At 40.3% G+C, this 25,972-nt stretch overlaps 1 protein-coding gene across 4 annotated transcripts in view; it reads left to right on the forward strand.

Annotated features, from left to right (window-relative positions):
* LOC122674033 (gamma-secretase activating protein) overlaps positions 1-25,972 on the forward strand; it is a 91,389-nt gene that overhangs the window by 61,917 nt on the left and 3,500 nt on the right. For 3 of the 4 annotated variants that reach the window (XM_043872038.1, XM_043872039.1, XM_043872041.1), the window contains 9 exons: positions 7,266-7,394; positions 8,461-8,519; positions 9,206-9,237; positions 10,975-11,036; positions 14,834-14,929; positions 17,395-17,465; positions 17,938-18,032; positions 23,579-23,698; positions 24,516-24,577. In XM_043872038.1, the coding sequence (XP_043727973.1) occupies positions 7,266-7,394; positions 8,461-8,519; positions 9,206-9,237; positions 10,975-11,036; positions 14,834-14,929; positions 17,395-17,465; positions 17,938-18,032; positions 23,579-23,698; positions 24,516-24,577 (726 nt within the window). The remainder of the gene's footprint in view (positions 1-7,265; positions 7,395-8,460; positions 8,520-9,205; positions 9,238-10,974; positions 11,037-14,833; positions 14,930-17,394; positions 17,466-17,937; positions 18,033-23,578; positions 23,699-24,515; positions 24,578-25,972) is intronic. The other variant, XM_043872040.1, reaches the window with a different exon arrangement.

Genomic DNA, 25,972 nt, shown 5'->3' on the forward strand with positions numbered 1-25,972 from the left:
TAAAATTATTTTTTTATGTAGTTCATTTTTTTCCCTCTTTGTTATTCACTTTGCCTTTTCCTTACTTTTTTTTCTACTCTCCCCTAATTATCTTTAGCATTTGGCTCTGCAGAGAGTTATTTCCCATTAACTGTTCCCAAACATGCTTGGGAGTTCTTCTGAGACACTACATGGTGTCATATACAAGTCAGAAGTATTACATAGGACAAGTATGAGCTGTAGATCTCTTCACTGTCCTTTCTATGCAGACATGATCCATCAGGGAAGCCATAGGAATGCAGAGGGATTTGCTCATGGACTCAGGAGATGGTGGTACTGAGTTTGGTTTGGCCAGCTCCTGCCCGTCTCGCCCACCCCCATAACTTATCGAACCTTTCAGTTCACAAGACACTTGGCCCTCACAACTCCCATTTGTTTTCCCATCTCTGCTTGCATAATACCTCTCACTGTAAGCAGCTGTCTTTGACCTACTTCAACCGCAGGTCCCAGCCCAATTATATTGCAATGGATCTTGTTGTAGTAGCATATCCCCCCTACTTTTCCTTCCTCCCTGGCCCGTTATGTGACTGTTCTTGCAACTTCCCTGATAGGAGTTGGCTCTGAGCACCCTTAACCTGAATCACAAGTTACCTTTTGAAAGTGTGCTTGCTGCTGGATTTTCTATGAGGCCCAAGGGACCCCTGTCTGCTCTGAGCACACTTGCTTCCATTCTGCTTGTAAGATGTCTGCCCTGATAAGGAGTCTGGAGAAGGAAGGACAAAAGGAAACTAGACGAGCACTTTCCTTCTGGTCTTCCTGCAAATAATTTTAGTGTGAAGCGGAGCACTTTATAAATGTTTAATATACGGACATCGAATTTAATTGGTTTATACCAGTTTATCATCTGAAAGACAAAAGGTTTCCTTTATAGAATGGTTTCTAAAAGAATTTTTAAAAATGAAACAAAAAGTATATTAAAACAAGGTCTGCACCTTAAAACCTTAAAAGGCATGTCATCGAGAATGGCCTTCCTAAGAATGATTTAATCCCTTCCACAGGAAGTCATGTAAGAATTAAAAAAAAAAAAAAAGTAGAAACAATAGCTCACTTGAATATCAAGAATGGAGAACTGTAGTATTTTTATTAAAGTATTTTTAAGACAGGCATCTTTAGTTTCATTTTATACAGTAAGAAAGGCTTTAATTTAACCATTTGTGTTGTGACTATTAACTATCTGACCCAGAGACTGGGAAGGAGAAGGACTTCAAACCCTTTCCAAGTTATGGCCGCTCCAAGTGAGACGGCTGCTGCAGTGTCCATCAGGGGTCTGCTGCAGTGTCCATCAGGGGGCTGGATGCCCCTGAGCAATTGGAGAAAGAGTGGTTGACACCTGTGCTGTTCTCCATTCAGAGACTTTTTCACTTGATTATGCTTCTTCTCTTCTTAAACACTTAAAAAGTGTTTTAAAAATACTGTTTTAATTGGGCAAAACATGAACATAATTAAGCTTTTAGTGAGATACAAAAGACACCTTTTTCCTTGATCCTTCCAATGCAGACAGCCACCATCACTTGAAGAAAAGTTTTCTTAGCCATTCAAAGTGTCAACACAATCACAGCGTAACAACTTACAGTTTTTAAAAATGAGCATTATTGCTTTGACAACAGTGTAGTATTACCAGAAATGTCAACTGGTTATGTGTGAGATATTGACTTTCCAAAGTTTAGTTTGTACATATGCGATCTTGTGATATAACTAGAAATATGTGTTTCATCTTCTTCCATGGTTCCTGGCACAGAGCTCTCCTAAAATCTTTGTGATTTCCTAAGAGATAAGAACTAGAGGGAGATCTTTTGTTATAATGTTAAGTGTTCCAGTTCCTGAAATAGCTCCAGAGCACAAAGGTGAAAAGAAGGTCTTATTATTCCTAACAAGCCCCTTTCAGCCACACCTGAGTTTGTCAGTGAAGTTACTGGAAAGCACCTGAGGGTGGAGCTGGTTGCCGGTAGAACTGACCATGTGATTAGAGGGTTGGCCCTTTCAGCCCTCTGCCAACACCACCTTCCAAGGCTAGAGTGGCTAGAGATAGAGTTTAGCCACCCATGGCCAATGGTTTAATCAATTGTGCCTGTGTGATGGAGCCTCCATAAAGAACCCTAGTTGAAAGATTTCAGAGATTTAATGGGTTGGATGAATATATGGATGAATATATGGAGGTGCAAGGGTGGGGGTGGTGCGCCCGAAGAGGACATGGAAGCTCAGAGCCCATTCCTGCCCTCTCATCTCTCAGTCTGGCTGTTACTGAGTTGTATCCATTTATAATCAACTGGCATATAGGAAGGAAACTGTATTCCTGAGTTCAGATCCACTGTAACACATTATAGAACCCATGAAGGGGGCTCTGGGAACCTCGGATTGACAGGCAGTTGGTCAGAATCACAGGTAGCAACCTGGACTTGAGAGTAGCATTTGAAAAGGGGGCAGCCTTGTGGGACTGAGTCCTCAACCTGTGGGGTCTGAGACTGTCTCCAGACAATTGGAGGACACCTTGCTGGCACTGGAGAATTGATGAATGTGGAGGGAAAAACCCACACATCTGGTGACCAGAAGTGAAGAATTTTGTGAATAGACTGTTGGAGAGAAAAAACACAAGTTATTCCTATATAGTGTATTTTTAGAGGCAGAGAATTATGGCAAGTTCAATTAAGATTGTAGAAACATAATTTTATAATGGTCCAAAGAAACACTACTTGTTAGAGACAGCACACCAGGCTGGAAAATCCATTCCTGTCATTATCTGTAGAGATGGGAGTACCTTCAGTTTACTTCCCAGATGTTCAAATTGAGGAACAGACCTGATCAAAGATTCCTGTTTTTCTTTCACTTCTGCCAGTCATTCGACTGTGCTGCTTTTGTTCATAGTTTGGTTGAGAACATAATGTTTAATTCTTAAGGTTGAGAGGAGGAGACTGTCTTAGCATGGGCTTTCTCAAGATACATGCTGATTGTGAGATGTAATAGTTTAGAGCCATATTTAGGAAGTTACATTAAAAATTACATCCCATTAAAAATGAGTACTACTACCCAGCTGGGAAGAGAAGAGAGGTATTTTTACTAAATGTTGGGAAGAAGGAGAAAGTCCACTTGTAACTAGGAGAACTCGTACATACAACATGCGGTTTTCCTAGCAGGACGCCTCAGGAGTCACAGTCACTGTCCTCTGTATGAATGGCCCTGCTTAGAGCATCTTGGCTCAGTATGGTACCTTGCTGGCTTTGTGGACACATAGATGTTTCTATTTTATTCTGTTTGTACAGGAGGTAGTGGGCCACTGTGTTTCTCTGGGCTGCAAGTAAAAGCTGATGCTGAGATAGTATCCACTGAAGAGCCAAGTTTGATGCTTTACCTCTGCTAATTGAGCCCTGGCATGAAGGGTAAAGTTGGCTTCCTCTTCTGTAAAAGAAAATGCTGGTTAATCAGCAGATGTAGGATCAGAGCCAGAGGGCCTTCAAGAAATGAGAGGCAGATGTTTTTTTCCTGGCAGTAATTTGCAGATGAGCCAATAAGTACCACAGTATTGTTTTGTTTGTTTTTTTTTCCTTTCTTGGTACTTCTTTTTTAAAGAGGAAAAAAATCAAATTTATTTCCCACATAAATGGGAAACAGTCTTTTAATATAACCCTTTAGTCCTTTTGTTCAATTAATATTAGTTGTGGTGGACTACATTTGGTAGTTATTTCATGTCATCCTAAAAGTCAAATTAAGATTATTTCTCAAGAAGAGACTTAAAATAATTTTCCTTCCTTTAAAATCAAAATGTAAAACTGTCCCTTGTATAGGGAAATGCTCCTGGGTCATTCCTTGAGGATCTGATGGACTCTAACGCCAGAGTCTCCCAGAAGTAGCTAAACTCATGGGTATTTTCTTATAAAGCATTTTTGTGTACTTGAAATCATTATAAACTCTTTTCAAGAAGCTGGCAATGTGCTTCTTAAATTGTTGTGGCTTTTCCTTTCCTGTTGTCCCTGATGAATACGGTGCTTAGTACTCAGCTAGTTCCACAAATGCTGCCTGACAAAGAGGAGTGTCTTTCTGTGCTCCCAGGTTGGCTGGTAGGGTGTGATTGTGTAGCTCCCACGTCCTCTTCCCCCCATACTATGTAACAACAGCTAACATTTTACCTTGGTGCTTCTTTTACTCTCTGGGTCAAGGAATGTGCTGGTGTTACTTTGGCATTTGAAGATTCTTTGAAAGTTAGATTGAACCTGCTCTCTAACCCTATCTCCTATTATGTCACAACACAATTGCAAGTCTGCAAGCAGGTGGTTCTTCATCAGCCTTTAAGCCAGAGATGTAGATGAAAACCTTTGAGAGTGGGTAAGAGACTGACATGACCTGGATGTGCTCAAGCATGTTCTCGGCCCAGGCTGAACAGTAGACTTGCCTGGGGAATGTCTAAAACTCACGAGGCCCAGGTCACAGCCCACAACAGTAGGAGTCTAGGGAATGGGACCCAGGTGGATACTGAGGTTGGCAGTCATACCCTAGGGGTAGACATCTTCACTGCAGAGATTGAAGTGCCGTGGGTTGTTTTCTCTACTTTTTCTAAAGCTCTGTCTGTGGTCTGAATCTTTGCTTATTTCCTAGGAGCTGCACGTGGAACATCCTGTCTTCACCCTTCACTTATATATCCATTTTCATCTTCTAGGTCTTATTTATTTCCCAGACTTCCAAATGGGTTTCCCTGGTAGCTCAGCTGGTAAAGAATTCACCAGTTCAGGAGACCCCAGTTTGATTCCTGGGTCGGGAAGATTCCCCTGGAGAAGGGATAGGTTACCCATTCCAGTATTCTTGGGCTTCCTTGCTGGCTCAGACGGTAAAGAGTCTGCCTACAATGTGGGGGACCTGGGTTCGATACTGGGTTGGGAAGATCCCCTGAAAGAGGAAATGGCAATCCACTCCAGTATTCTTTCCTGGAGAATCCCCATGGACAGAGGAGCCTGGTGGGGTACAGTCCTTGGAATCACAAAGAGTTGGATATGACTGAGTGACTAAGCACAGACTTCCAAATAGACCTCCCAGTTTATAATGATCTTTGTGAATTTTCATAGCTTAAAAAATCGCATCACTTATCTCGCAGATACCAAGTACTAACATACGCCATTAACTGTACTCTCTCAATATCTATATTATAACATCCAGCCCAGTGACCTCCTTCAATGACCTACACATGTTAAATAGACCTACAAATATTAAAATATTTCTGGGGCTTTTGGCTATCCTTATTTAAAGGTAAGTTATTGTTTTAAAACTTAGATAATGTTTCCTTCGACCTCAGTAGTTTTAAACTATTTTAAGCTATGGATTCCTTTGAAACTCTGATATAAACTATAGACCTTCATCCCAGAAAAGTGCTCATAAGAACACATACTCTGTTTTACATACAATCAATAGACTCAGGACCGCCTCTGAAGCATGTCCTTGGACTTGCTTGTTTTATCTGCTTATTCTCAACTAAGCAAGGTTATGAGGAAAGGGACTTTTTTAATGGGGCGAGGGTGAGAGGAGGGTAGTTTGGGAGAGATCTTTTCTTTGGAGCCGCAGTGTTTGTGTGAAAATAGAGTCTTCTGACAGAAGGATGCCTTTGGCCTGAGGGGAAGAAGGTCTTGCATAGGTAGGACACCATCATTCCTTCCTCCCCTGTCTCAGCCTGGGCAAGGTTGGATGGACCGTGCAAAGCAGGCAGAACTAATTGCACAACTGACCACTAGATGTCACCACAACACCAGTTAATTTGCTGGCTTCGGGCACTAGTTGCCTAAACTCAGATGTAGAATAGCTGCAGCAAGAAAAGCTGCAGTGACTTCCTGTCAGGGTCCTAATTCTGTCAGTTGTCTACAGGGTTTGCTTTCATTATTGTTCTTTCAATATAAGGGAGACAAAATGGTAGACAAAGATATATTCACTATCAGTGTATGGAGAAGGAAAGAAAAGATAAGAGAGATAGGTCAGGTGGAGAGTGGGACCTGACTCTAGGTTTCCGATTTCCTCTTGAAATAACAATTTCTTGGAAATAGCTCTTCCTGTCTCTGTGAAAATGGGTGTTGGCTGGACAGGCCTTTCAAGCTTCTAAAATAGCAAGTTTGTTTTGTTATGTAACTCACTTTCCTAATACCGGTATCCATTTTAAGCCACTTGTGACTGTGCTTTCAATAAGAATTTGGGTGATGTGCTATTACGTAACAAAGGGCATTTTTCTTGATGGGGCATTTTTTTTAAGTTCACTTTTTTTTCCCCTTGTAATACAGCCTAGTCTGTATTACACCGTAGGCATTAAGCTCACTTTGTTTCCTGGCCACACATTGTACCCTTGATCCCAGTCAAATCTTTTTTTTTTTTTTACTTTTATTTTATTTTATTTTTTTTTATTAGTTGGATGCTAATTACTTCACAACATTTCAGTGGGTTTTGCCATACATTGATATGAATCAGCCATAGATTTACACGTATTCCCCATCCCGATCCCCCCTCCCACCTCCCTCTCCACCCGACCAGTCAAATCTTTTATAAATGCATATATTTTGGCACGATAATAGATACCATGAATCTGTCTTCATTAATTTGCAAAAACAATTTTTTGTCAAGATATCCTTTAACATTAAAAATGTATTACTATAGCATTTTATTTTAAAATGAACATAGTGAATTTTTTGCTTTGGGCTAGTACAGTGATATCAATATGTCAAAAACCTAGAGGGGATGGGTGCCAGCTAATTCCATTTTGAAGTAGTTGACAACTGAGTGTGAAAGTTCACTTCACCTTTCTGATTCTTGAGTTTTGAAAAATACCCTTTGGAAGTAAATAAACTTAACTGGAAAGTAAACCTATGCTTCCATGTGCTCTAAATCTTGTGACCATTCTGTCACTGAACATGACATTGTTGATATAACCTGAGTCAGAATGGGTTTCTGGGGAAGAAATGACTTGATGTGTTCAAAGCAGACTTCCCTGCTTGGCCCTCACCCAGGGGGAGTCACACTGGCTTAGGGAAGTGAGCAGCTCTCTCTCTGTATAAAAGGGGCTCGAAAAGAAAGGGAGGGAGGCAAGCCCCTTTGAGTCTGTTTTAGAATTCCTGTCAGGACAAGACTGTCATCCCTTGTGGGAAGCATCCGCTCAGAAATGCTGTCTCATGAGAGCTTTGTAGCAAGGCCTGCCCGGGCTGTGCCCTGTAGTTCAGGCCCCAGGACCTGCTTCTCGAGCCCGCTGATGTTTTTGTCTCTTACAGGTGCATAGCTTTAAGGGCTACTGGGAAAAACTGAACTCCAACCTGGAATATGTTAAGTACTCCAAGCCACACTTATACTATAACAACAGCGTGGTCAGGAGAGAGTGGCACAACCTGATCTCAGAAGAGGTAAGTGTGGGTTCCTGAAAGGAGAGCAAGAAGCCTAGCAGGTTAGGTTAAGTGAGGCCCTGAGGTCATAAAGCTGGCTGAGGTCCAGCACTCTCCACTGTTGCCAAGCACTGTTCATTAGTGCTGCTGATCCCCAGCAGGCAGACCAAGGTGCTTCTGTGATTTCTTTCTCTTCAGGAGGAAATTAAAGTTGCAAAGAGGTTAAGGGACACACACAACACGTTCATAGTAGGAGTGGGATTCACATTCGAGTCTCAGATGTGTTCTTGCATTACTTACATAGTTAAAAAGTGATTTTAAAAAATCTATATGTTCCCAAATTTGTGGATGCTAGGAGTTAGGGAGGGCTTCCCTGATGGCTTAGTGGTAAATAATCCACCTGCCAGTGCAGGAGACGTGGGTTTGATCCCTTGATGGGGAAGATCCCCTGGAGGAGGAAATGGCAACCCACTCCAGTATTCTTGCCTGCGAAATCCCATAGACAGAGGAGCGTGGCTGGCTACAGTCCATACAGTGGCAAAGAGTCGGACATGAGTGATCAACTGAGCATGGCCAGACGGGTTAGGAATGGTCGAAAGCAAAAGAGTGAATATGACCCCTATAAAGGGGTAACACAAAGGGAGATCTTGGGGGTGATGGAGCAGTTCTGTATGTGGATGATGGTTGTACATTGTCATATGTGAATCTATACATGTGATAAAATGACAGAACTGTATGCTCACTGATTTGGGTATTGTACTGTTGTTGTTTATATAAGGTATGAACACTGGGAGAGACTGGGTGATGAGTATGTGAGCTCTCTCTGCAGCATTGTTGGATATAGTTGTAGTGTTATTGTATTGATATATAAAATATAGTTGGACTTGCAGCTCCTTGAGAACTTGTAATAGTTTCAGAATAAAAGTTTTTCAGCCAATTTTTTTAAGAATCTAGGTGTTATGATTACCTTGAAACAAAATCTCCTTTTTTTCTGAACTCTTAACTATATTGTATTATGACCTTAATGTGAAAAATGTCACCCACAAAACCTTCACCTTCCACACCTCTGATGTATCTTCACTCCTAGAAAACAGGAAAAAGAAGGTCTACGGTGTATGTGAGAAATATTCTTGATAATGCAATAAAGTAAGTAAAATGAAGGATTATTATAGCTATAAGATGGCTATCTTTTGTAGTTACTTTGCTGGCTGCCTTTCAGGGAAGTAGCTTATTACTTTTGTTGTATTCTCAATGAGATGATGCCGTCAGCAGCATCCCAAGCCCTGTTTTGGAGATTGGAGCTAGAGTTTCTTGTGGGAAAAGTTTATATGTTAAACCTTTTAGATTTGCATCCTGGGGATGGATGACTCAGAAGGAATAAGTGGTAATGAAAGCTCTTTTTAATAGAGCACTTTAGAGGGGTACAAGTAGTGGGTTGATTTTAAATAAGAGTTAGTCGGCTGGTGAACCTGCTCTTATTTTGAAAGCATGTTTTCTGAGTAGATGAGTCATCTCAGAGTGCTACAAGCATAGGCCCCATTCCAACCCCTGTTCTATTTTCTGTTCCCATTATTTCCAATAACTGAGAGCTGCAATTGTTCTAAATTACCGTCATTGTTTGCACTAAAGAGTTTTGAGATTTTATAGTTGCTTAATGTGGCTTTTGCCAAGTTGATTAAAGTTTTTGAGGTTTTCAGCAGCCTGAGAACAGTTTCTGCAGTGGTTTTATGGGTTTTTAAACGACAATATCTTTGTATGGTATTGTGGGTTGTTTTTTTTTTTTTTTAATTAATGTTTCCTGTGTGAATAACATTGGCTAATTTTTCTTGTAGGGTGATTTCTAACCTAGAAGCAAAGAATTTGGGTAAGAAAAGACCTGTAATAAAGCCTTCTGGATTTCAGTCAGTTGTTTGTTTGTAACACCATTCTTCCTCCCACTGTGGGTTGGCAGGGAAATCACTTCCACTAGCCCAGTGAAGGCAACACCCTTTACTATCTTCCTGTCAGAGCGGCTCCCAGTTTCTTCCATGTCTCTCTTGGCACCAGGTCCTTCGGGAACAGATGCTGAATGCGCTTTTGCTGGAGGACTCCCTGACTGTAGGTTTTCCTCCCGTTTCCCTGTAGAACTGATCTAATTAACATGCTCACTGGCTGTACTTGCAGGGTGTATTTCCCTTGGCTTAGAGCTATTCTCTCTCCAGCTGTCTATCTGTGGGACTCTTTCTCACCTCTTAAAGGTCAGCCTCGCTTTTTTTTTTTAAGCTGTTATTTTTATGTTTTTTAATGGGCTTGGATGTTTAGGTATGTGCTGGGTGACGCTAGTGGAAATTATTTCATACAGTGCTTTGCTGCACATCCTGCAGCTGTGCACACAGCCCGCATGAGCTGTGAAGTCACCGAGCAGCCCCGGGGAGCAGGTCGCCCGGCCTGAAGCCAGGGCTCTGCCACCAGTCCCGGGCAGGGGCAGTCAGCCAGGGGTGTGAGCATGCTTGCAGGCTCCCCTTCTTGCGTCACTCTGGGGTTTGTAGCATGGGAAGTGTGACTGGTCTGGCTGAGGTTCCTGTGTCCTCTGCTCCCAAGTCTGGTTAGAGCTCCTTCTGCTCCCGGACGTCAGGGCCGTTTGCATCTGTTACTAGTCATTCTCTCTTGATGCACTTTAGGGAACTCGCTGCTTCCTCTCACAAATTCTTTGTGCTAGTTTCCTAGGAAGAAAGTCACTGTCAGAAGTGAACATTCTTTGTGAAATGCGGAACAACCATGAAAACTGCTGGGCTCTAGTTTTGAATTTTTCATCATGAAGGTTATGTAGGATCTAGTTAGGATTTATCCCAAGGGGTCAAGAAGCATCTGTGCCCTCCTGAAAGGAGTCCTCAGCTCCCTGACCAGGGCAGTTCTACCTCTTGACCGGCACTGTGACCCAGGTTCTGGCAGAGGAAGATGGGGCACAAAGATGCTCTAGGAGATCTTCCTAGAGACAGTGTTGGCCTGCCCCTCCAGTCTTGCTGGCACAGTGCAAATCATGGTGGAGAAAGTGCCATTTGGTTTAACCTTACACACCACTTTTCCATCTCAGTCTAACTACATTTTCAGTCCAATAACTTGTGCCAGTTATTATTTGCCACAGTAACTGACTGCGGTGACTGGTCCCCTCACCTCAGTAACTATAAACTACAAGTTGGAGTCAGGAAGGGAGTCACGTGATCCTTCCACTCAGTCCCCATTGCTGGGTTTGCCACTCCTTAGGTTTAAGAGAGGACCTGAGTTGTTTGGTCTCCTGTGAAGCAGAGGATCTCAGTGACAAGCCTCCACATTGAAGAGAAATTGAAGCCAGAGGGTATTGGTGTTGGGAATGTGTTCCTCGTGTTCCCTCTCTCTTTCACAGTCTGTGCCTCACTCTGGTTCACAGCGCTCCCTGCATATCACCTGAGTGATAAGTTGCAGCATGTAGGACAAGGTCACACTGAATGAAAAGTTTTCATCCCATCAGGAAAGTGTTATATTTTCCCAGTGACTCAGAGAAGGGAAGCCCAGACTGAGGCCTCTTCCTTCTGGTCATTTCCTAAAAACCACCCTGCTTGACTATCACTCTTTTTAATTTCAGAGCCAAGATTAACACCCCTCTTCCAGGAGGAAGACAACCACCAGCAGCTGCTTATCGGGCTGGTAAGTGGGACATTTGGTGCTGGCAAACAGTGAGCTCCAAGGAAAGGGGAAAGGGCTAGATTGTATTTCTCATTCTGTCAACACATGGTTGTTGCCATCCACTCACTGTAGGCCCTGCGTGTTCACTGGTAAGGAACACATATATAATTTCTGCCCTCTTGGAATTTGTTGTCTTGTAAGAGAATCACAAATTAATCAGTCACCCCAATAAATGTATAAAGCATCATAAAGAAATGTATAGCACTGAGAGTATTTAAAACAGGAAAGACCAGCATCTCTGTGGCTTTTGTATTTGGTTTTAAAATACAAAGGAATAAAGTATTCTTTCTCAAGAGATCTTACTGCTAGGAAGACCAAAGATGTAAATCAAAATAAATTAATTGAAAAGAATTGGCAAATTCATCCAAAATCTTAAAAAACAAACAAACAAACAAACAAACAACTAGTTAAACATCTAAATCTGAAAAACATCTTTAACTGAAAAACTAGTTTTAAAAAAATTTAATAAAATATTTTTAATGCTGTGCAGGCTTAGAATGGGATAATCTATTACCTTAGATAAGGCTAGTTTAAAAATATGAGAAAAAAAAAAAATATGAGAAAAATATGTGTAAATACATAGCCATACACTTAAAAATTCTAGTTAAACAATGTTTCCTTAGCAAATAGAAATTACAAACTTGAGTCAAGAAGAAATAGAAAACCTGAAAGTATAATAACCATAAAATAATTTGGAAAAAATGTCAAAGATTATCTCTAAAAAAAGCCCCAAGTTATCTAATGAGTTAGTTCTTTCAAACTTTTAAAGACCAGATTATTCTCATATTATGTAAAGTATTTTTGAAGAAAGATGGGAAACTTTTTACTCACTTTAAAAAGCATAATCTTTAAACCAGAATCCAACAATGACCACTTTTACTTGTGAATATAGATACCACAAGCTTAATTAAAATACTTTCCAATACTCTGTTTGAAAATACAACTTGGCCACATGGGCTTATTTCCAGGAAGGCTTAATATTAGAAAATATATTAATGTAGTTCATCATATCACTGAGTGAGTCCAAGAGGCAAAAATGACTCTATGGGTGCTAAAAGTTGATGAAAGTATAATTCCACTCTTGGAATTTTAAACAAAGTATAGTCTAATATTAGTAGCCAACATCCTTCTTAATCTCACTTGGAAGCATTGGTATTAAAATCAGAAAGAAGCTAAGTATACTTGCTATTTTCACTAAAACTTTACATTATTCTAAAAATTTTAGCCAATGAAAGAAGAAACAAGAGTAAAAGAATATGGTATAATTGTCTAATACAACAACAAAATAATCAACTGGGAAAATGGAAAGTAAAGTTTTTAAAATAAAGAATAAAAATAATAATGTAAGTTAGTAAGCTGACAATGCTATATTTATTTTCATTTTATTAGAATTAACTAGTTAGAAAAGATAACGAAAAACAGTATATAATTTCCAAATCCTTAGCATCTAGCTTTAATGAAATTACAAACAAAAAGTCAATGAAATTTCTCTGACAATTGACTAAGTGACTCACTTAACAAAATAAGGAAGAATGGGACTGACATTACGAGATATCTAAATGTGCTTCTGATCTACAATAGTTGGAAAAATATGTCACTAACACAAAGATAGGAAATTCTAATTTAATTTTGAATATTTGGTGAATGATAAATGAAATATTTGAAAATCAATGTGAAAAGAAATAATTTTTAGTCAGTTGATCAATCAGTGGTTGACTATTTTGAAAAGTCAATTAAATTGGATTTTTCCCACCCCAAATACCACTTTATACCATAGAAATATCAGATTAAGGAATCTAATATAAAAATTAGTATAATGTATTAACTGTGAAATAATTTGAATAAAATAAGTGGATAATTAAATAATACTGAGAAAGCTTTTCAAGTGTATTATTGAATGTAAGCATATTGGTGAAGCTTGATTGAAATCTTGAAACAGAACAACAAAAAGGCAAGCAATAATATTTAGAAAAAAACATTTGCCACATAATGTGATAAAAGGATAACATTTGGCATATAAATAAAGCTTATAAATCAAGCTTATAAATCAGTAAGAGAACAATATACCAGAAGGGAAATGGATAAAAACTGTTACCAATGAATTTTCAAAAGTTAATTTAGGCTGAAAATATCTTGAGTTGGGGCAGAGAAAGAAAAACAATACTTAACATTGCGGTAACCAAATGACAAACAGAATAAGTATTTTTTTGTTTGTTTTTGCCTTTCAAATTGACAAAAATTAAAAATTATATTAGGAAGGGTCAGAGAATGGGGAATTTGACAGTCGCATGCAATGGAATTTGAAATTAGTATTAATATAACCTCAGAAGAAGGCATTTCAGCAGTGTCTCTGTAAGTCTAAGTATAGGACCCAAGAAATTCCATTTCTAGGAATTTAGCCTGACAAAATAATCAAGGCTATGATAAACAACCCTTGTATACAGAGTTTTTGGGTAGTATTATTAATAGTAATAAATATTCCATATGTATAAGAAGGGAATAAATAGTTCAATTATAGTATTTTTTTATAAAATTGGTTACTGTACAACTATTACAACTAGTGTGATAAAGAATATTTAATGATAAACTATTAAATAAAAAAGCAGATTGTAAAATATTAGAATGACTATACACACTGGAAAAAAGGAAAGTAAAAAACCGAAATGTTAAAGTAAAATATTAGAATGACTATACACACTGGAAAAAAGGAAAGTAAAAAACCGAAATGTTAAAGTAAATGGTAGGATTATGAGCAATGTAAATTTTCATTTATATGATTATTATGGAAAAATTAAACTGACAAGAATATGCATCATATCTTATGCAGAAAAAAAATAATGTTTTTTTTAAAAAGCTTAATCATTTAATACATGCAGGAGACCGAAATAATATACCACTCTGTCTTGGCCCAGGATGCCATGGGCTTAGTTTTGCCCTGGGTGTCTGTTGTAAATCTGCTTAGATACTAATAGAAGATGCCTACATATGTGTGTGTGTGTGTGTGTGTTGTCAGTTGTACAATTCCCATGGTGTTTATTGGTACAAAGATTTCTTTAGCCAAGAGGGTCTGTTGCTGAACAAGGCATTTAGACAAAAGAGACAAGAAAAGGAAGAAGAGAAGAGAAAAACAAAAAGCTGGGAACGCCACACTAATTGGGGAGCCCCAGGGATGGTCATAACAGTGCGGCTATAGAAATAAGCCAATTTGGAGGCACTAGAATAAATATTTCCATACCTTTGCATGTCAGGGAACTCCGTGGAATTGTTTTAGCCAGTGCGCAGAGGGAGGTATCTGGGGCATTTCCTTTTTATTCCAGCCTCTGTCCTTCCAAACATCCAAACCCTGTTCCTTCCCATTAGCATAGACTTTCTATGTTTAGAGTTGCTCCTGTTAGTTCTCCAGAGCCAGAACAGTAGACTTCAATCCTTTGGTAGATCCCAAAGTTTTTGACTACTGAGCCTAGTGATTTCCACTGGCTAACTTCCACTGGCTACTTTGGAGAATTCTTAACAGGACTGGCAGCCTGACTGTCAGCTGCTCACTGGGCTTTGGGTGTGTCATAAATCATTCCTCTTGAGGAAAATGGTAGTGCCGCCTGATTTATGCCCATCAAAGGAACATCGTGGGTTATACATTTCTGCTAGTGGGATCTTCAGGTCCAATATTTTTCATATTGATAGGGAATATTAATAAATGAATTCAAACCAGTTGCAGATGTGAGTGGGTAGGTTGTGACTTATCTACATTCTGTTTTCAGATGGTGTCTGAACTAAGAGACCATCTTTTGAGACATCTACAGGGTGTAGAAAAGAAAAAAATTGAACAGATGGTTCTGGACTACGTTTCAAAACTGGTTGGTTTTGCTTTATCTTCTCTACCCGTGCACCCCTCCCCCAACCCATCTCCTTGGTCCCCTGGTGTATAGTTTCCAGTATGTGGTTCAGTATGTTTTTCATATTAGAATTTTGGATCTCTCCTGTCCTCAAACCTGATTATATGATGCTGTAGATTGAAGAAGGGAAAAAGAACCAAAAAACAAGGAGAACATGGCCTTGGAAGTGGTTTATTTTTCCCTTCCAGTAGTGCTTATTATATGCTTATGGAACAGTGCATATATATGTTTACATATGCATGGAACAGTGACGAATTCAGCATGGGTGCCAAATGTTCGTGTCATCTTGGCATTTTCCAGCTCCTTATTAAACTGTAGGTAGTAATTTATGTACATGGAGGTTTATGCAAACGTGAGAGAACTTGAACTTCAATTCTTAATTAGCTCCAGCGGCCTAATTAGGCGAGATTCCAGCTCAGTTGTATAAACACTACCACATTAGAATCTGTAGGTGAGATTGGCAGCTCACTCACCAGGTAGCCATTCATTGAAATTGTGTGATCGAACTTAATAACACTGGTCCTTGTATAAACGGAAGTGATGAGGCTGGATTGAAATCTGAACCTGTCTTGCTATCTTTCAAAATGCGTATGGAACTGAGGCCTGACCCTACTTAGAATCTAGGAATAATATGATAGATAAAATTTTTTTAAGTATCTAAATATAAGGAAAGAGAAAAAAAAACTTCAATACTCCATTTCTCTAGTTTGGATAGGACTAGTGTATAAATGTGAACAAATATTTTTGTATTGAACGCCAGAAGATTCAATTTATTGGATATGGCTCTGATTTAATTTCATGTTCAATTTTTATAGTTTTTCCCTTTTATTGCAGTCACTAGGATCTGTTTTTAAATGATATATTTTAATTTCTACAGCAAAGTTTGACTTTTATAGGCATTTGCATATACTAATGTGTACAGACAGGGCATTGGCACTTTCTTAAATAATAATTCTTTACTGTAGAAAAGGAACTCACTTTACAAATGTGTTACTGGTCTTTCTTAGTGTTGATACTGACTTGATTTCATTGTCCTTTTAAAAAAATTTTTTTTTGTTTATTTATTTTTATTGTGCTGGGTCTTCATTGATGTGCAAGCTTTTCTCTAATTGCGGCAAGTGGGGGCTACCCTTTGTTGCAGTGTATAAGCTTCTCCTTGCGGTAGCTTCTTGTTGCAGAACGCAGGCTCAAGGGTGCATGGGCTTCAGTAGTTACAGTGCAACAGTTGCTATCCCCAAGCCTAGAGCACAGGCTCAATAGCTGTGGCCCGCGGGTTTAGTGGCTGTGCAGCATGTGGGATCCTCCTGGACCAGCGATCGAACCTGTGTCTTCGGCACTGGCAGCAGATTCTTTACCATTGAGCCACCAGGGAAGCCCCCTTCTTTGTCCTTTCATAATGCACGGTTATTTATCATATCATGTATCATCTTTCTTTCTGTTGACTTTACCTCTTCCAGAGTTTTAGGGTTTTTCTTCAAGCATCAGTCTTCCCTTTATTTCATCATATTAAAAAAAAAATCCATGTGACACTAGTTTGTGCTAACAGCTCCTAGAACCAATAGGACCAGAAATGGTAGCAATGTCGTCTCAGAAAACTGAGATCTGGTGCCCCCTGCCTTTCCAACCCAGCAGTCACTGACTGATGCCAAAGCTGCTTGCCCTGCCCAGAAGCAAACATCTGCGTCTCCCAGTCCCTCCTAGGAGGGTGACTGGACAGCCTTTAAAAGTAAATCCTGGAAAGTTGCTGCAGAACCTGATTATATTGCTTGTGTGTTATCTTACATGATTTCAGCCAGAGAGAAACTGGGAATCCATATCATTGAGAATAAGTAGTGTCTGTTGTGCTCATATGGAAACTTCCTAATTTTGCTCCCTGTCCTTTGCCTACATGTGCAGTGCATGGATTTGTGGTCCTGATAACAATTCCTTGAACACTGTCCTATTGCTGACAAGCTAGTAAAATGTAGAACTTGACTTGAAACTAGTTTTACTTCACAATCCATGCTCGGGACCTCCATTCTGTTCAAAATCGCCTTTCCTCTGTCAGCTGCCTACCGTGTCACCCTTGCCACATAACAGGCCTAAGGCAAAACCCTGTTGCACTTGACCTTCACTGGTGGACAAAGGCCTGTGATTGAGGGCCTGTGCTGTGAGCGGTGGGGCCGGTTAGCGGTGGGGAAGCCCAGCTGGGACACTACCCATGATGACAGTGGATGCTCTGTTAGATGTGGCTGCACATTTTCAGTCTTTCCATTTTGAATTCCAGTGCTTCAGAATTGACTTCTGAAAGGCTGGTTCTATGTCCAGACATAGCCTGAATGCCAGCTACCCTGAATGTGCCCGTCAGAGCTATGGGAGCAGAGCTGTAGGGGCTCCTGAGGGGAAAGGGTGTGAACGGAGGTTAACAGACTCTCTTTACCCTCTAGCTGGATCTCATTTGCCAAATACTGGAAGCCAGTTGGAGGAAACATAATCTTCATCCCTGGGCTCTCAACTTGTACGCAAGTATTTCTTGCTCTGTTTTATTCTGGTGTACAAAGTGCTAAACAATTCTGCTGCTGGTATTAGCAAAGCCTTGATTAAACTTAGTAGATGAAAGTAACTTTCACCAGTTCTTACACCATCCATCCTAGTTCTGAACTCAACATTTAAAGTTATGCCCCTGCTGCTTCACCCGTCCTCTTTCTTTGGCATATGCTTGGTGAGGAGGGAGGGGCACATAAACTCAGTTCTGCCAACAAGGGGAATTTGAGTTAACACAGTTTGTCATTTATGTGCCTACTGTCTCATTAGATTCTAGGCATTTCAACGATGGTCATCATATCTGGGAAGCTTTCTATAGGGTATTGCCTTTCACGGATAGCATGAATTTCATCTGGATGTGGCACTCAGAGCCACTGCTTATGTGCAAATGGGGTTTTGGAAATGAGCTGCTTGGCTGAATTGCTGCTTTGTTCTTTGACCTGCAGCAATAGACAGGCGAGTGCTGCTGAATTTGCGGTCTTTCACATTATGACCAGGATTTTGGAAGCTACTAACACGTTGTTTTTACCCCTGCCTCCTGGTAAGTCTTGGCTTGTTGTTGTTGTAATAAATTTGTTGTTTCTTCTGTACTTTGGCACATTATGAGTTTAAGAATGAGACCTCCTGAGTCAGAAATTTTTGGTCTCATGTCACTGTAAGAGATGGGTCTGAGATTGGTCTCTGCTGACCACGTCTCCTCTGATTTTTTAAAAAAATATTTGCTTATTTATTTATTTGGCTACACCAAGTCTTAGTTGTAATACAAGCGATCTTTAGTTGCAGCACACCCGATCTTTAGTTGCAGCATTTGGGATCCAGTTCCCTGACCGGGGATAGAACTCAGGCCCCCTGAGTATTGTATTGGGAGTACACAGAGTCCTAGCCACTGGACCACAAGGGAAGTCCACCTTGTATATTTTAAAGAGCAGATTGAAGAAGGCCAAGAGAATAGCCAAGCCTAACTTCTATGGAAACTTGCCGGTGCATGCTTTCTCAGTAGATGTGGGAAGCTTGGAGTCAGCTACTATTCCTTTCTGGAAATATGAAGTACTGGGCAGGGGAAACGGGAGAAGTCTTTTAGGAGGGTGCAGACTGAAGTGATGTAATCCATCTCCTCTTTCCTGGGGGAGGATTTATGGCCTCCTGCTCCCTCTCCTTGAGTGTCAGTGACTATTACCTGTATTCAAGACCCTATGGACGAGGGAGCTATGGTTACCCAGAAACTCTCCTCTGATTATTAAACTGTACTGTAGCTTGTCACCAACTTTAGGGGGCCAGATCTGGTCCTCTTGCAACTGTCTAGGATATTTTGAACCAGTGGAAAACTTTTGTTGATGTCTGCAGGCCTAGTTTATCTGATCAAGAAAGTTAACATTCAGAAGGAAGTGGACCTGGCTGTGTTTCAAAAATTGAGTTGATTCTTATGTGTTCCTTGGAAACTGAAAACTTCCCTTGGGATTTTGAAACAGGACCAAATAGGTCTCAAAGCACTCTTGGCACGTGTGTCTGCAGTCATTCATTTAATTAGTCATTTTTTAAAATTCAATCAACAAACATCTGTTGAGCAATTACATGCCAGGTACTGGGCTGGTAATTAGAGCAGTTCCAAAAATTAACAAAAGTCTACTAGGGAAAATATGCATATTAATCAGTATTCATTTTAAGAAACAAATAAGCTCCTGTTTGCTCTAAACTGCTTAACTTATGCTGAATATGTTTAAGTTCTGATGAATTTTAAGCTTATGGTAGCTGCTGCTGCTAAGTTGCTTCAGTCGTGTCTGACTCTGTGCAACTCCATAGACGGCAGTCCACCAGGCTTTTATGGTAGCTATCACTATGTAATATATATTAGCCAATTTAATTTAATTTGTTCTTTCATATACATCTATCCATCCATCCCTCATTAATTTGCTCCTCTGCTCATTCATTTTCCACTGACATGTATATGGTACCCATTTTTGTGCCAGGTACTGTTTTAAGTACTTTACATAAATTAGCACATTTAATTTTCATAATGATGCTAAGTGATAAGAGCTTAAATTGAACCACATTGAATTATTTCTATAAAATCAGTTTTTGACCAACAAAGATGGCACTTTCATATGGTTCCATTTAATATTATTCCCATTTTATAGATGGTGAAATTGAGGCACAGAAAGGAAGTAACTTGCCTAAAGTCACATAGCTATTAAGAACAGAGCAGCGCTCAAATCCAGGGAGTTTGGCTCTAAAATCTATGCTTCTAACTACTATTCTGTGCTGCCTCTTGAATTTTATATTCCAGTTGAATTAGTTGATATTGAAACATTGGCTATTTATGGGTGCAGAAAATCCCCACAGCACATCTCAGCTTCTCGGCATTTGTGAAGTATCTGATACAGTCTGGAATCCATTATACTTTCTCTATCCATACACCTTATTTTATAAGATCTGCTTGTAGTGGAGGCACACAAGGTGTTTCTTATGATTTTGTAGGGATCTGAAAGTGACGGTTCATGAGAAGAATGGTAGGTTTTAAATGGAATATGAATTGTGAAGTACCCTCTAGAAAAAATGAAAGGATTTCATGAAAGTTATGTATGATTTTCTGGCTTAAATTCTTAAATGCTTGTCTTTAATACAATAGACCTGGTCGAGGAATGTTCACCATGGATATCTAAGCTCCTTTTATAAATAAATAAAACTGACTGGGGATAATATTCTATCTGGGAGATCATAAAAATCTACTTTCTACGGAACGTTGCATTTCTTCACAGAGATGGATAAAGACAGGAAACAGAAAAACATTACCTATAGTGACTGAGAATTATTATGAGTAAGACTTAAATGGCTGGTGTCCATGGATCAAGTAAGGAAGAGCAGTTTCTCTTTCTCTTTTTTTCTGAAATGTTTCTCTAATATGAAGTGGCACTGGATTGTGTGTGTGTATAAATGCAGGTTATTTTTGTGTGTTCATATGTAAATGAGTTTGCTTTCCAGGCCCCCTGGACTAAGGAGAACTGTTTGAGTTCCAAGTACAGGAACTTGTAACTGGAATTAGTTAAAGATAAAAAAGGGAATGGGGACCACAGAAGGGAAGTCATAGTTTAGAGCTGGAGCATTTACAATTTAAAAGGGCCCTGTGTTCCCCTTACTGCCTGGAGAAGGCCCAGAGTCCTAGAGGATGAGTATTAGCGTTGGCTGGTGGAAGAACTCTCTCTTTTGGAACTGATGCCTACTTCTGCCCAGTTTGCTCTGTTGCTTAAATCTGACATGCTGAGAGGAAGCCAAGAACAGGCTGTTGAATTTGGGACTGTGCCCTTGGGAAAGAGGATGAAAGGGAGTGAGGGATCTTTAGGACATGGATGTGGGGCTAGAGAGGGATTTTGAATCCAGAGAACTATAAGATCAGTAGCCTATTATAAACTCTTTTTCAGAAATAATCTCATAACTTTTTTAATCATGGGAAGACTGTCCAAATCCATTTGAAAAATCTCATGTTGTTAATTAGCTAGTAGAATCTTTTTTTTTTTTTTTTTTGAATCAGGGCATTTGGAAGATTCATCCCATTGTCATCCCCTTAACATTTGCTTGAGGGCAGAGTCTGAACTTTATCTGACCCTCAATGTTGCCAGGACATGGGACTCAAGTCTCCCTCTGCTCATGATTCATGTGCTTGGAGAAAGAAGCTCTATGACCTCTCTGAATCCAAGTCCCAGCGGTCTTTGGCCATCATGTCTTTGTCATGTGTGCCTTTCAGGCTAGGCAGTGAATCTTCGTCATCCCCCACCCACATCTAATCAGTTTCCAAGCCAGTTCACATCACATTGCCCCTGCAGTCCCTTCCCTCCCTGTCACTATCAGTGTCCGCGATCCCTCGTGCACAGGTTCATGCACCGGCCTCCCAGCAGGCCTTCGTTCCTCTGATAGCAAACTGTCACTCCTGTCCATTCTTTGCCTGCAGAGAGTGTGCTTAGTCTCCCAGTTTTGTCCGACTCTTTGTGACCCCATGGAGTGTAGTCCACCAGGCTCCTCTGTCCATGGAATTTCCCAAGCAAGAATACTGGAGTGGGTTGACATTTCCTTCTCCAGGGGATCTTCCTGACCCACGGATCGAACCCGCATCTTCTGTGTCTCCTTCACTGCAGGCAGATTCTTTACCTGCTGAGCCATCAGGGAAGCCCATTCTTTGCCTGTTGTTATGTTAATATTTCGAAAGTAAAATTCAGAACCTCCAACCATCCTGCTCAAAAGCTTCCAGTGCCTCCCCTGCTAAGTCACTTCAGTTGTGTCTGACTCTGTGCAACCCCATCCCTGGGATTCTCCAGGCAAGAACACTGGAGTGGGTTGCCATTTCCTTCTCCAGTGCATAAAAGTGAAAAGTGAAAGTGAAGTCGCTCAGTCATGTCTGACTCTTCTCGACCCCATGGACTGCAGCCTACCAGACTCCTCTGTCCATGGGATTTTCCAGGCAAGAGTACTGGAGTGGGGTGCCATTGCCTTCTCCAGAGTTTCCTAAATGATAGATTCCTTGCTGACACTCAGCATTCAAACCCTGACACCTACATTCAGAGCACCCTTTACTTTTCCTTTGTAGAAATGGTCATTAAAAAAGTGTATATTTATTTTGTGATTATTTTATTGTCAGTCTTCCCCTTAGACTGGAAAGTGGATGGGAGCAGCAGTCATGCCTGTTCTCATCACTGCCTTTGCCTGTTTGTTGAGTAAATTAACCTCCCCAGCCTTACCTCCCACCATTCCTCTTACACATCTGTTCTAACCCAAGTGAATTGTTTACTCTTTCCTGAATGTGCCACTTGCTTTCTCACCTTTGAGCCTCTGTTCATATTATTCCATTAATACCAGTTATTGAAGCAAGATAACATGGTTAAAGGCCTAGACTAAGATGCTACAGCCTGGGTTCAAATGTCAGCTCTGCCACTTCCTATCTGTATGATCCTGGAAAGGTTTCTTAGCTCCTGTGAATCTTGGTTTCCCAATTTATAAGATAAGGATTGAGTAGTACCCACCCCATGGTGTTATATGAGAGGCAAGTGAGCCTGTACATAGATGAAAGACCTCAGGACGTGTCTGGTATTAGTCACCGTGTTGTACCATGTGCCAGGCTCTTCATAGACCTAGCTCGAGTTCTCACAGCAGCCCTGTGGGAAAGGTGCTGGTGATTCTCCTTGAGGGATGAAGAGACCAGAAAAGCTTAGTTACCTGTACCTAGTAAGCAGCATAGCACGATTCTGGCCTCTGTTTACTCAGACCCACGTGGCTTTTGCTGCTTCTCTAGTCTGTACATTATCTCACATCATATCCACTCTCAGGAATGGCATCAACCCTTCAAAGCACCTCTCACCTGACATCCAAGAGGGCTTTTCTGGTTTTCTGTTCAGTCTGATATCTTCTTCTCCCATGGATGTTGTGTGTCTGGGTTAGTGTTAATAGTGGACTTACAGCTCTAGCTTTGTGAGAACTAGGGTAGTCCTGCTCATGAGACTTAGATTTGAGAGTGCCTTTTTACTGAATTCCTATAGATTTGCTATCTGACCATATCATTTTAGTTTTTCTTTTCTATGATTTAGTTCAAGTAGACCCCAAAAGCCTTTCTCCAGGGAATACCCAAAGATTAGTCATAAAAAGTGTTCCCTTCTGGTCCAAATATTTTCTCCTTGAACAAAATGGTCCCTGGCCATCAGCCTTTAGCCTGGGCATGTGGAGTCTGAAGTTCTTCTGTTAATTTTTCTATTTTGCAATTTTATCATAGAATTATAGACCTATTAAAAATATTAAAAAAACTATATAAAAGAACTGTAAAAAAAAAAGTCCATTTTTATGCACTCTTCTTCTCTTTGGCCTAGGAAGATGTACAAGGTGGAGGGAATACATGTTTATTGGAAACTTACTACATACCATACGTAGTTGTGATAATACAAAGAAGGAACCTTGGACCTTATCTTCAAGGGTCTTCAAGAAGCATTTATTTGACTCTAGGCATCAAGCGGGGAGCTGAGTGCTTTCTTGCCATCACCAGATTCATTTCCTCTGGGAAGCTGGAGATGCTGACTGACTGTGTTTATCATCCTGGATCTCTCTTCCCAGGTTTTCACACTCTGCACATGATCCTTGGCGTCCGCTGTCTCCCTTTGCATAACCTGTTGCATTACATTGATCACGGAGTGTTACTTCTCACAGAAGCAGCTGTCACAAGGCTCATGAAAGGTAAGGCCTCTGAGTTTGCCTCATCCCAGCCCCAGCACCCCCAGGGCTGCCTTTGTGGGTGTGCGACTGTGTGGTCACTCCAGGTCCTGCCACAATCAGAAGGGCCCACACACAGTTTAATGTTCTGCCTTCAGTCTATAGCTGAAGGTGGGCTCCATGATTCCACAGCTGGGCCTACTGAGTATAGTTTGTTTCCCGTAACCATCCTTGGGCCTTTAGCCCTTCGAGGACTTCTCAATCCACATACAATCCTTTTCCGTACATGAGAGTACTTGAGGATAGGAGACTGAAGGCTTGTTTCTCAAGAAAAATCTCATAAAATGGCTTGCTTTCAGCTGATTAACTCTGTCCTCTCAAATTAAGACTTGGAATGCAAGGTAAAATGAGAGATACAGTACCTATGGGAATTTGAACTTGAAAAAAGGTCTGTAGTATAATGACTATTAAATTATTTGACTGTGGTATTTTATAGATGAGTTTTGCTAATATATATTGAAGTATTTGCCATTCCTCAAGGTGCATTCTGTTTTAAGTTAGCAAATTGCTTTTGTGACTGACAGCCTGTTTCAGAACCCTGTTTCATGATATGTAGCAGTGGCTTCAATAAGAAATCCCTTTTTTATTCATAGAGACACAAACTAATATTTTCATAGTGTTGTTAGGCTTATCTTGGAAAACAAGGTTGGGACATGTGTTATCAGGGTGAAGCACTGAAGTATTAGCTTGCTCAGATATTAAAACAGAGATTTCTGTTTTGTTTTGTTTTTTTCTTTTTGTTTTGTTTTATTTTGTTTGCCAATTTCTAACTTTCTCGTAGATCTGGACAATACAGAGAAAAATGAAAAACTAAAATTCAGCATCATTATGCGGCTTCCTCCGGTAAACCTGAAGTATACTTTATTTTCTAAGCCTTGGCATGTACCTTCTTCAATTTTTTCTTGCAAAAAGAGCATTTACTTGCTTTGGGTTGAAGTCAATTGAATTGTTTCACGCTTCAGCCTTTTCCAAGAAATCCCATCCATCCCCACCCTCTGTCTGCTGCCCCCGCTGGGGCTACCGAATACTTGCCACTCTGGCTGTGTGTGTGCTTCTTGGCACAGACCACCTAGAACGTTTAACCATTTTCTCCTCTTAGGAAACCACAGTAATATTTACATCTGTGAGTCCAAGGGGAGGCAGAGGGGAAACACATGCTTTTGGCATTTAAACTGATAAGAAATTTAAATACAGGTGAGGTCAGAAGGTTCTGGAACTGCATTTCCTCCCACTGTTCCTGCCATGGCAGGAAAACATTCCCGGGTTGGAGGAAAGATGAGAAACATGAGCGAAAGGGTTAAACAGGCACTCCTTGTTTTTGTGGAGGATATTAGCTCTCTGAGTCAGAAATGCTGTGAAATTAAGAAATCCCACTGCAAGGTCTTCAGAGCCTCTGACTCTGTGGACTTCCTGGCCCTGAGAGCCTTGGCCAGCTCTGTGCTGTTTACATACCTTGAACACTCACATCTCTAGCATGATCCTCTCACCAAGGGGTGTCTGATGCCTTTCGGGACCTAATCATCTTGCTTTGTAACATCCTCTCACCTTCACAGGCTTACCGAAGCAAAAGCAAGAATAGAAAACAAAGCATATTTTCCATGGCTAGATCTCTCTGGGGAATATCTCTGAACATTTAGTTTGGTTTCTGAACATGTTTTTTTTTTTCCCTTATACTCTTAGGGAATTGAAAATTTTTGGCAAGACATTGGCAGAGTACAGGGCTACAACCTTTAGCTTCATATCAAAATATCACTTAGGGTTGGCATGCACACACTCAGTTTTGAAGAGTAACAGATGAGCTCCATTTCAAAAAAAAAGTTTGGCAACATCAGTGCACAAATTGCTTTCCACAGAGTTGCATTTAAGGGAGTATTTATTCAAAATTCAGAAGCATACCTCATAGGAAATGGCCTTTCTCCAAGGTCATTAACCATAAAGATGACATCTTTTAGACTAACTAGCTGGAATACAGCTTGTAAAATTATGAGTAGATATAAGGTAAATTTACTTATTGCTGTGAGCTATAGGCTCCTCTCTATATTTTCCATATTTTTATTTTTTATTACTGACTTAAATTTTTTTATTGTGGAAGGTACAGAGATTTCCTACATGCCCCCGTCACCACACATGCATGACCTCCTCCATTATCAACAGGCCCCATGAGAATGGTCCATCTTTTACAATGGATGAACCTGCACTGACACATCATAATCATCGAAGTCCATAGATAACATTAGG

The sequence above is a fragment of the Cervus elaphus genome, chromosome 18, assembly GCF_910594005.1.
Source record: "Cervus elaphus chromosome 18, mCerEla1.1, whole genome shotgun sequence".
Classification (NCBI taxonomy): Eukaryota; Metazoa; Chordata; class Mammalia; order Artiodactyla; family Cervidae; genus Cervus; species Cervus elaphus.